The 12,180-nt window shown below is 47.0% G+C and overlaps 1 protein-coding gene across 6 annotated transcripts in view; it reads right to left on the bottom strand.

The window, feature by feature from the left end:
- Positions 1-11,229, bottom strand: part of PRDM15 (PR/SET domain 15) — a 68,936-nt gene extending 57,707 nt beyond the window's left edge. For 3 of the 6 annotated variants that reach the window (XM_040423033.1, XM_040423038.1, XM_040423037.1), the window contains exons 1-6: positions 11,118-11,229; positions 7,771-7,816; positions 7,405-7,498; positions 1,857-2,010; positions 1,028-1,280; positions 813-932 (exon numbers count right to left, since the gene is read on the bottom strand). In XM_040423033.1, coding sequence (XP_040278967.1) covers positions 813-932; positions 1,028-1,280; positions 1,857-2,010; positions 7,405-7,498; positions 7,771-7,807 — 658 coding nt within the window. In that variant the 5' untranslated portion in view covers positions 7,808-7,816; positions 11,118-11,229. Of the gene's footprint in view, positions 1-812; positions 933-1,027; positions 1,440-1,856; positions 2,011-7,404; positions 7,499-7,770; positions 7,817-10,832; positions 10,922-11,117 lie in introns of those variants that run through there. The other 3 variants (XM_040423034.1, XM_040423035.1, XM_040423039.1) reach the window with 3 other exon arrangements.
- Between the last annotated feature and the right edge of the window lie 951 nt (positions 11,230-12,180).

Here is a 12,180-nt window from a genome sequence, read left to right as displayed (position 1 = left end):
TATATAGTACTAGTGCTGATTAGCGACAGCGATGACGCTAATCAGCGACTATTCAGTGACTGCGGTGCGGTGGGCGCTAACTACCTAACAAGTAGCTAACTGGCGGTGATAAGGGACCCTTACAGGGGGGTGATCAATGACAAGGGGGTGATCAGGGAGTCTATATGGGGTGATCAGGGGTTAATAAGTGACAGGGGGGGGGTAATGTGTGTGTGGTGCTTGGTGCTACTTACAGAGCTGCCTGTGTCCTCTGGTGGTCGATCCAAGCAAAAGGGACCACCAGAGGAGAAGGTAGCAGGTATAATAGACGCCATTTACAAAATAGAGTCTGATATACCTATTTGATTGGTTCTTTTAAAAATCTACAGCCTGCCAGCAAATGTTCAGCGCTGGCAGGCTGTAGTTAAACTTGTCTTCTGCGCAATCCTGTGAACGCGCGCTCCTGTGAGCGCGCGTTCACAGGAGATCTCAGGTCTCACGAGATGACGCCAATAGGCGTCACTGAGACCTGCGAGCGCTGCCGTCCGGACGCCTATCGGCGTTACCGTGATGGCAAGTGGTTAAATACTACCTGTATAAACATCCCACTCTGATGTCAGGACTATACAGAGATGAGCGTCACTGCATCAGTGCCGCTTATCTCTCCCTGAAAATGTAGTCTGTCACTGATCACTTTTGAGGATGTGCCTCAACTGACTATAGTGCCATTTAAAAAAAAAAAAAAAAAGGGGTTCTTCAGCAGCTGCAGAGTTATAAGGTCCAGTGCCCCAGCGGCCGCAGAGATTTCTTTTACAGGTCAGAGGGCGGCTTACCAGAAGTGAACGCTGCCGGGGGACGGATAATTTTCATCTTCTTGGAGGTCACCGAGACAAGCTGGTTGGATTTTGAAGAGGTCGGGTTGACTTCTTTCTCAGGTGTCAGAAATCCCACCTCTGAAAGGAATAGAAGTAAATAAATGACCCCCTCCGTGCTGCCACCTGCTGGCAATGCCGCCCCCCCCAATACAGCTCACCGACTATTACATTACCATTGTGAGACGGCATAGGAGGCTTTAACAAAGGCTTCTCCATCTTCCTTGCATAGAAGGCTGCGTACCACACCCGCATCTCCATACCGGCGGCGATGTCCCGAGAGGTAGTGAAGTAGATGTCATTACCCTGCTGGAACGCCGTCAGGTTCTGGTGGGTGAAGTCCGACGCTGGTCTGACCAGCATCATCCAGTTACACTCATCCTCGCTGGAGGTATCATACAACACGACCAGCCCATCCTTCTGGAACACCTAAGATGAAACGAGACAAGTCCAGCAGACTAGTCGCCCCTCTTCCCGCCAGCAAATATTTAGAACCCTCCTCATTCACCAAAAAGTCCATCTGCAGCAATACAGTAAATAGTAGGGGAGGAGGGGGATGCAGCTGCAGTTTCTCTCTGAGACAGCATGCTGCGAGAGGGGAGAAAGAGAGGAAGTGACATCTAACTAGCCCAGCAGCTAGGCAAAGGGCCGGCACAATCTACAAGTAAGGCCTCATGCACACGACCGTTCCGTTTTTTTTGCGGTCCGCAAAACACGGGTGGCGTCCGTGTGCATTCCGCAATTTGCGGAACGGCACGGACAGCCTTTAATATAACTGCCTATTCTTGTCTGCAAAGCGCGGACAAGAATAGGACAGGTTATATTTTTTTTTGCGGGGCCACGGAACAGAGAAACGGATGCGGACAGCACACGGAGTGCTGTCCACATCTTTTGCGGCCCCATTGAAGTGAATGGGTCCACATCCGAGCCGCCAAAACCCGGCTCGGATGCAGACCAAAAGAACGTCCGTGTGCGTGAGGCCTTAGACACAGAGGATACGCTTACCTTCAGCAGAAAGACCGGATTTTTCTCTAGCTTGTCAGTTCTCTTACATTCGAATGGGCCAAACTGAGTGCGCTTGACAAGCGGGGTGACTGCAAACACCCCCTCTTTGCCATCTCCTATGTGTCTGATCTCCAGATTGGTGGGAAGCGACGACCTGAAGAAAGACCAGCCATTAGTAAATGAACAGGATCGGTAGGGAAGTTGGGGGCGGGGCTACTGAGGTATGGAGGCGGAGCCAAAACACCAGTGCAGTAATGTCCCGTCCCAATATTGAGACGTTACTAACCGGTAGAGGAGCCATCGCTGACCGATCGCTCTCTCTAGGTGTGTGAAGACAGCTGAAGCCATGATGGATCTGCTTTAACCTCTTCATCATCGACAATACACCGGAGCAGCACTCGGCCATCATTTACCAGTCCAGCTCCTGACCTTACAGTCAGTGGCAGTAGTGCCATAGCAGTGATCTCACGCCACTACACTGCGGACAGTGCTGTGCAGCTCCAGCGCTGACGTCTGGGGTGCGGACCCATTCATTTTCTATAGGGACGGAATGGATGCGGACAGCACACAGTTTGCTGTCCGCAGCCGCATTTGCGGAGCGCAGCCCCGATCTTCAGGTCCGCAGCTCCGCAAAAGATAGAACATGTCCTATTCTTGCAGCTTGCGGACAAGAATAGGCATTTCTATAGGGGTGCCGGGCGGGTGTGTTGCGGATCCGCAATTTGCGGGTCCGCAACACACCACGGACGTGTGAATGGAGCCTTAGTAAGTGATGGCCTATCCTCAGCTTAACATTTAGGTGTTTGATGCGCCAAGTTGTGGCCCTCAGCCCCTCGGAGCACCAGATCTCCTGTGCTATGCACTTTTTACCACTACCCCTCCTCTACATAGCCTGGGCCAGGTCTCACGACTGCAGCATAGTCCACACCATCAGTGCATTCCCCAGCAGCGCACATGACTACTGCGCATGCGCCAATGACACTGTCCTCCATAGGAACAAAGCGAGCGTCTCCTCTTTTGGGTGGGGGATGACATCACCGGTGCACGCTGCACTGCTGGGGAAGCAGAGGCTAATGTACTGCACAGCACAGATAGTGTAATCTACAGCGCAGGCGCGAGATTACAGAAGCGGGCTAACTGCACAGCTGTACAGTGTGTGCACCCTCAGTGCACCGAGTGAATAACTTACATATTAATAAAGTGAATTTGCTCATAACAGATTGTTTTACTCCGGAGGATTAACCCTACCAGCCAACAAGCCTGGCTTAATAGGGATGATCCTGCTGACAGGTGCTCTTCAAGAGGATTAACATGATTATTTCCTTATTAAGTCTCCACATGACTATAATAATCTGAAGAATTGATTTACTATTAATAAAAAATTATATATATATATTAATAAAAAAGTAAAAAAATAAATAAATAAATCTAATTAAAAAAATTATATATATATAAAATGTAACTCTTTCACTACCAGCACCGTACATGGCGCTGAAGCGATGGGCAAAAATGGTGCCCGCTCGCACATGCAGCAGGCACCATGGCCGGCGGGTCTCCACTGTTTCAAACGGCTAATGAAAGCAATCGGCATTAGTTGCCGATTGCGGTCATTAACCCCTTAAGGACTGGGCTCATTTTCACCTTAAGGACCAGGCCATTTTTTGAAAATCTGACCAGTGTCACTTTAAGTGCTGATAACTTTAAAACGCTTTGACTTATCCAGGCCGTTCTGAGATTGTTTTTTCGTCACATATTGTACTTCATGACACTGGTAAAATGAAGTCAAAATTTTTTATTTTTTTGCACGAAAAAATACCTAATATACCAAAAATTGGGAAAAATTTGCAAATTTCAAAGTTTCAGTTTCTCCACTTCTGTAATACATAGTAATACCCCAAAAAATTGTGATGACTTTACATTCCCCATATGTCTACTTCATGCTTGAATTATTTTGGGAATGATATTTTATTTTTTGGGGATGTTACAAGGCTTAGAAGTTTAGAAGCAAATCTTGAAATTTTTCCGAAATTTACAAAAACTCAATTTTTAGGGAGCAGTTCAGGTCTGAAGTCACTTTGCGAGGCTTACATAATAGAAACCACCCAAAAATGACCCCATTCTATAAACTACACCCCTCAAGGTATTCAAAACTGATTTTACAAACTTCGTTAACCCTTTAGGTGTTGCACAAGAGTTATTGGCAAATGGAGATGAAATTTGAGAATTTCATTTTTTTGCCTAATTTTCAATTTTAACCCATTTTTTCCACTAACAAAGCAAGGGTTAACAGCCAAACAAGACTGTATCTTTATTGCCCTGACTCTGCTGTTCACAGAAACACCCCATATGTGGCCGTAAACTACTGTACGGCCACACAGTGGGGCGTAGAGTGAAAGGTGCGCCGTATGGTTTTTGGAAGGCTGATTTTGCTGGACTGGTTTTTTTGACACCATGTCCCATTTGAAGCCCCCCTGATGCACCCCTAGAGTAGAAACTCCATAAAAGTGACCCCATCTAAGAAACTACACCCCTCAAGGTATTCAAAACTGATTTTACAAACTTTGTTAACCCTTTAGGTGTTGCACAAGATTTAATGGAAAATACAGACACAATTTCAAAATTTCACATTTTTGGCAGATTTTCCATTTTAATATTTTTTTTCCAGTTACAAAGCAAGGGTTAACAGCCAAACAAAACTCATTATTTATGGCCCTGATTCTGTAGTTTACAGAAACACCCCATATGTGGTCGTAAACTGCTGTACGGGCACACGGCAGGGCGCAGAAGGAAAGGAATGCCATACGGTTTTTGGAAGGCAGATTTTGCTGGACTGGTTTTTTGACACCATGTCCCATTTGAAGCCCCCTGATGCACCCCTAGAGTAGAAACTCCAAAAAAGTGACCCCATTTTAGAAACGGCAGGATAGGATGGCAGTTTTGTTGGTACTAGTTTAGGGTACATATGATTTTTGGTTGATCTATATTACACTTTTTGTGCGGCAAGGTAACAAGAAATAGCTTTTTTGGCACATTTTTTTTTTTTTTGTTATTTACAACTTTCATCTGACAGGTTAGATCATGTGGTAATTTTATAAAGCAGGTTGTCACGGACGCGGCAATACCTAATATGTATACAATTTTTTTTATTTATGTAAGTTTTATACAATAACTTCATTTTTAAAACCAAAAAAATGTTTTAGTGTCTCCATAGTCTAAGAGCCATAGTTTTTTCAGTTTTTGGGCGATTATCTTGAGTAGGGTCTCATTTTTTGCGGGATGAGATGACGGTTTGATTGGCACTATTTTGGGGCGCATATGACTTTTTGATCGCTTGCTATTACACTTTTTGTGAAGTAAGATGGCAAAAAATAGCTTGTTTTACAGCTTTTTTTTTTTTTTTTTACGGTGGTCACCTGAGCGGTTAGGTCATGTGATATTTTTATAGAGCCGGTCGATATGGACGCGGCGATACCTAATATGTATACTTTATTTTTATTTATGTAAGTTTTACACAATGATTTCATTTTTGAAACAAAAAAAAAATCATGTTTTAGTGTTTCCATAGTCTAAGAGCCATAGTTTTTTCAGTTTTTGGGCGATTGTCTTGAGTAGGGTCTCATTTTTTGCGGGATGAGATGACGGTTTGATTGGTACTATTTTGGCGTACATGCGACTTTTTTGATCACTTTTATTACCTTTTTTGGGAAGTAAGGTGGGCAAAATTTCAATTTTCTCATAGTTTTTATTTTTTTGGCGTTCACCATGCGGGGAAAGTAACTTGACCGTTTTATAGATCAGGTCGTTACGGACGCGGCGATACCTAATATGTGTAGTTTATTTTATTTTTTTAATTTTTATTCAGTGATAAATGTTTTTTTTTTTTATCTTAACTTTTTTCACTTTTCTTTACATTTTTTTGACCCAGACCCACTTGGTTCTTGAAGATCCAGTGGGTCTGATGTCTGTATAATACAGTACAGTACAATATATATTGCACTGCACTGTATTTTACTTACACTGAACAGATCTATGCCTTTCAGCATAGATCTGTTCAGCACCATGGACAGCAGGACGCCTGAGACAGCGTCCTGTTGCCATGGGAACCTTCCCCGTCTGCCACAACTTCGCAGACGGGGAAGGGTAAGCACAGGGCTGAGGGGGGCTGTCGGGGGGCTCTCTCCCTCTCCATCGGGGGGCTGCAAAGGCACAGCAGCCCCCTGATGGAGAGGGAGGGAGCTCCCTGACCGATGACAGTTAACTTTTTCCATACAGCGGTCCGTACGGACCGCGGTATGGAAAGGGTTAAACGGCTGACATCTGCACAGATGTCAGCCGTTTATACCAGGGTGCCAGCAATGTGCTGGCACCCTGGTATACCCACTAGAAGCCAACGATCATTCAAGGGGAGGCGGGCGGGGGATCGCGATCCCGCCTGCCGCACCGCCCGCCTCCCGCAACGCCCCCACCGCCTGCGACACCCCCCCCGCCGGCATCAAATCGTGCACGGGTGCAGGGGGTGGTGAAAAATATTGATTTTAGGCACTCTAAAGTTTCTGATCCGCGGGGATCAGAAACTGCAAAAAGCGCCGCAAACCGCAGGTCTGAATTGACCTGCGGTTTGCTGCGATCGCCGACACGGGGGGGTCACATGACCCCCCCTGGCGTTGTGACAGGATGCCGGCTGAATGATTTCAGCCGGCATCCTGTTCAGATTAACCCCTGGGGCGCCGGAATGCCTATTTAAAGTTAGGACGTACCGGTACGTCCTTGGTCCTTAAGGACTCGGGAAATAGGGCGTACCGGTACGTGCTTCCGTGCTTCTTACCGGCATCCTCTGCGGCCAGTGAGGATGCCGGTAATTGATTTCAATACGCTGGGTCTCTCTGAAAAGACCCAGGGTATTGAAGCTACAAGGGTTAAAATGGCCAATTTGCCATTTTTTCATTGCTTCTCTTACAAAAAAATAAAAAATAAAATGTAATAAAATGCGATCAAATAGTTATACACACTACAAAAGTTTTAATTAATTTTTACACTATTTAGACATAAAAACCTATACATATGTGGCATCGTTGTAATCATACTGACCCAGAGAATGAAAGGCATGGGTCAGTTTTGCCGCAAAGGGAACGCCGTAGGGAGAAAACCCATAAAACGTTCAAGGAATGGCGTTTTTTTCCAATTCCACCCCATTTGGAATGTTTTTCCGCTTACCACTACATTGTATGCCATATTAAATGGTGGCATTAGAAAGTACAACTTGTCCCGCAACAAAATAAGCCCTCATATGGATATGTGAACAGAAAAATAAAATAAAAAAGTTATGACTCAAGGAATATAGGGAAGAAAAATGAAAACACTAAAACGAAAAAAACCTACAGTATCCTAAGGGTTAAATAAAAATATGTGCACACTACAGAATTTCGGAATCTCTCCAGGGCACGCTACAGGGGGCGGCAGAAAAACTGCACTGAGAATTATGCCATTTTTTAAACCCTGTTCAGTACAGGACTGCAGCGTGTCAATGCGCTCATACGGTCCCGCTCACCTCGCTCTGCTCAGCACAAACGAGTCCTGGACGGTCACCACGGGGCCCAGCTCCGGACACTCAGAGTCATGATACTGTCCACAGTCCTCACACCCTGCAAACGACGAACAGGCGGTATAAGATTAGAAAAATACTGCTGCTTTCTTCCTAAAACAGCACCGCTCCTGTCTACAGGTCGCGTGTGGTATTGCAGCTCAGCTCCATTCACTTCAATGGAGTCGAGCTGCAATACCGGATATAACCTGTGGAAAGGTGTGACGCTGTTTATGGTGGGAGGTTCCAGCGATGCACAGGAGACACAATCACAGGCTTTGGCGCGGCGTCCAATCCCCCCCCGCGTGATTACATGAGGATGACGAAACTTACATATAAACACTGACTCCTCCATCTCTTCTTGTGCCATTGTTCACACCTGGAACGAGAAGAGGAACGGCAGGTAGATTACAGAGGCAAGATGTGGCTATCTGTCGGCCATATTGGCTTTTACAACGGTGATTTCTTCATCCTAATGTCACCCAGCCCCGTCCTCTGCTCCCCCTGGGGAAGCAACAAGTATTTACACGGTTAAGGAATGGCAATGGAGGGTCTACATCCAGAATGTGAAAACTGTGTGTTAAAACCTTACTTCTAAGCTGAGATATGATCACTTGAAGTTAAAGGCCTGAAGCCTGAGGCTGCACTACTGAGAGTTTGTAGTGACACTCCCTTTCTGCCACATCTCGTGTGCTTTAGTGAGTACAATGTACATCGATACGTTTGGGGCCACACAAGGTCTCCATGACACAAAATCTGACAGGAACAGGATCACTTGAAGTTACAGGGCCAAAACCTGAGCCACGTCTGATGACACGTCCCCGTTCTACCCGCTGTTGCCATGGAAACCTTGTATAAATCCACCATCCTATATGGTAATCTGTGTATTTGTGAGGAAATCTGTCCGTTTGGTCTCCATAATAACATGACACCTGACAGGAAAAAAAAAAAAAAAAGAAGAGGATATGCTGTCCTAGTGCAGCCTCAGGCTTCGGCCCTGTTACTTCAAGTGATCACATTCCGGCCGATATTCTTATGCCTGTCAGGTGTAGGGTTATTATGGCGACCAAACCAACGTATTTCCTCACAAATATACGGATGACCGTGCCTGGTGGTGGATCCACACAAGGTCTCCACGGCAAAAGCTGACAGAAAGGGGACATGTTATTACAATCTATCAGTAGTGCAGCCTCAGGCTTTCGGGCCTGTAACTTCAAGTGATCCCATCTCGGCCTGCATTCTTATTCCTGTCAGTTTTTGTGCGTCTCCTAACATATTGATGTACTCAAAAACGCACACACAAGGTGTGTCTACAGAAAGTGTCCATGGGACTGTCAGTAGTGCAGCCTCAGGCTTTGAGCCTATGCCTTCAAGTAATAATTGCTAAGCCTCTATTCATATTCCTGTCAGGAGACCTTGGACCCCAATACATTGATGTCCTCACATAGACACATCCCAGTACAAGATGGTGGATAGACACAAGTCTCCATGGCAACAGCTGACAGAAAAGAGGCATGTCACCGAAATCTCTAAGTAGTGCAGCCTCAGGCTTTGAGCCTGTATCTTAAAGTAATATCTAAGCCTATATTCGTATTCCTATCAGGAAACCTTGGACCCTGATGTCCTGACATATACACATTAGGCCTCATGCACACGACCGTTGTTTTATTCCGTGTCCGTTGTTCCGTTTTTCTGCGGACCCATTGACTTTCAATGGGCCTGTTGAAAACTCGGCCAATGCACCGTTTGCCATCCGCGTCCGTGATCCGTGGTTCCAGTCCGTCAAAAAAATATAACCTGTCCTATTTTTTTCACGGAAAACGGTTCGCGGACCCATTCAAGTCAATGGGACCGTGAAAAAACACGCAGGCACACAAGATTGTCGTCCGCGTCCGTTTTTTTTCCTATCATTTGCATGGCAAACTTGACTTAGATTTTTTTTTTTACTTTCCTTCATGTCTGGTGATCCTCCAAAAATAAAGGAAGACGGAAACGGAAACGGATCACGGAACAACGGAACCCCATTTTGCGGAAGGGAACACAACAACGGTTGTGTGCATGAGGCCTTACAGTACTAGATGGTGGATCCAATGCAAGGTCTCCATGGCAACAGCTGACAGAAAGGTGCCACCAGAATCTCTCAGTAGTGCAGCCTCAGGCTTTGAGTAATAATATCTAAGCCTATATTCTTATTCCCATCAGGAGACCTTGAACCCATGGATCCCAATACATTGATGTCCTCACCCATATACACATGACTATATAAAATGGTGGAATGATGCAAAGTCTCCATGGCAACAGTTGACTCCAGTAGTGCAGCCTCGGGGTTTAGGCCTGTAACTTATATTTCTGACTAGAATTACTGGCCCACAAACACAGCTTCTGTCCATGTGCTGCTAAAGTCAGGATAGAATCCTTTGGACTCCATTTGCCCCCAGAGAAGTGAAAGTATCCACCGCATTATTCGCCCGAATACCAATTTCGGGTATTGAGACGTATACCCCTGGTGGAGAGCCCCGTGGCAGTGTGATGCCAGCCTGCCATCTGGTCCAGCACGGGAGAGGGGGGGGGGGGCAAAATGGCTGCCACTGGGCTGCGGTAAGTTGGAGGGAATGGACGACCTACAGATCTTATGTGTATGGGGGGCATGCCGACCCTCTCCCGCCAGATGGGGGTAAGGAGGATCAGTCAGTTGGATTTAAACATGCCCGATCCTTAGACGCTGGCTTATTCCCCTCTTCCCCATTCAGAAGACATGCATGCTCGGCCATGCATAGGCGAGAGGAATACATGCTGGCAGAGCAGCCAAATGGTTAGCACTGTGCTGAGAAGAAAGACTCACTCAGCTCTGCTACATCTGCGCGCACACGAGAACAGCGGCACTAATCACTGACATAGCAGTGCATATGGCGGTACTGTTAGAAAGCTACAATACCGCCATATTGGTTACCTCCAATATTATGGCTGCCCACCCCCCCCCCCCAAGAGTAACCTGCCATATAACACAGACTTTGTGTTTCCGTTTGTCACCTTTAAGACTTCTGCTTGCTGTTAGTGAATAGAACCCATCACGCATCAATCCAAAGAGTGGAGAACCAGTGTTCAGACCCCACACGTCTCACAGCAGAGGGTTTGTTGCATTGCCCACCCCCTTGTCTTGTTCCTTACAGTGTATCAGCCAGTCGGGACTAGATACAGTTGTAACAACCCCTCAGCTGTAAGAAAAGCCTCCCAGGCTCTGGCTGTCAACAGCTGTTCTGTTGTTCTGTTCCCATTCGCTGACAGCAAGCAGAGATCTTGACAAACAGGAAGCATACTAGGAGATGGCAGAGTTTTCCAGGCTTTATTTACATAACACACTTATTTGCTGTCATCCCTATCGTGACATAGATTACCACATGACTCCGCTCTAGGTTTATATCGCAATATGCGGGCGACACATGACCCCGGGGATCTGAGGTCCGGGCAGGTGGCTCCGGGATCGGCCGCCACAGCCGGGTTTTGCCAGCGATCCCGGAGCTGCGGGGAAGCCGCCCCCTCCGGCTGCTGCAACAAAGAACAGGCGGCCTGGCAGCTGGAGCGGGGAGAGCGCAGACTGCAGCCTCCATCCCGCCCGCTCCACACCCTAACCCCCGCCGGGCCCGTCGCTTTCCCCCTACTCCTTCCTTCCCTGCACCCACCTGCACCCGGTACCTGCTCCGGGGAGGGGAACCTGCAGGTATGGTGGGGGGGGGGAACCGAATCCAGACTCCGGGTTCCGATCCGTTCCGGAAATCACGCAGAACCGGAAGCGGCGCTCTCAGCGCGCAAGGCCTGCTGGGAAATGTAGTTTTTGTAGCCTAATGCGCACCTGGCGGCTTTATCATACAGATGTTGGGCGATTAGGTGTCCGACCCGCGACTTATAACGGGGCTCACCGTCACGTGATGGGATCACGTGACAGATAAGGCTGAAATCGGTTGTCACCCAGCTTTCCATGAGTCTGGGTGACAACAGGTGTCAAAGTGAATGACCTATCGGCTTCTTCTGCTGGGTGACAACCGCTATAACCAGCATTACCACCCCCAGGGGTTGTCAGCCAGCTTTCCCTGTGCCTTGAAACATATATGGGGGGGACTGGGTCATCGCCATATTCTAAGGTTTTTTATATTTCTGTCTACAGAGCTGGGTGGCGGCGTGTGTTTGCAAGCTGTAGGTTTTGAGATACATCCAACTCCTAATTTTTTTTTTAAGGAGGGTAACGAGGCGATCAGGGATTCAGCAAAAAAAAAAATTTCTGTTACGGCGTTCACTGCGCTGGATAGATATTTTTATATTTTAATAGTTTGGTGGTTTTCTGAGGCAGTAATACCAGTGCTGTTATTGATTATTTTTTATAGTTAAAATTGGGAAAGGAGGAGGAATTTGAATATTTATATCTTGTTTACTCTTGTTTTATGTCCCTCTAGGGGGCTTAAACATGTGATCATTTGATCGCTTATATCAGGGATACCCAACCTGCGGCACCCCAGCTGTGGCAAAACTACAACTCCCAGCATGCCCAGACAGCTTACAGCAGGGCATGATGGGAGTTGTAGTTTAACAACAGCTGGAGGGCCACAGGTTGGGCATCCCTGGCTTATATCATATACTCAGGGGCTTAACTAGCGTCGTAGCAGCTGTAGCTCCTGCTACGTGTCCCTGTGGCCAGCACGTATACCCTACAGTGGCACTGGCACAGTAGATAGACTCGTGCCGTATACA

Source organism: Bufo bufo, chromosome 3 (assembly GCF_905171765.1).
Source record: "Bufo bufo chromosome 3, aBufBuf1.1, whole genome shotgun sequence".
NCBI lineage: Eukaryota > Metazoa > Chordata > Amphibia > Anura > Bufonidae > Bufo > Bufo bufo.
Note: the sequence above shows the minus strand (reverse complement) of the source record. Positions and strands in the feature narration are given on the sequence as shown.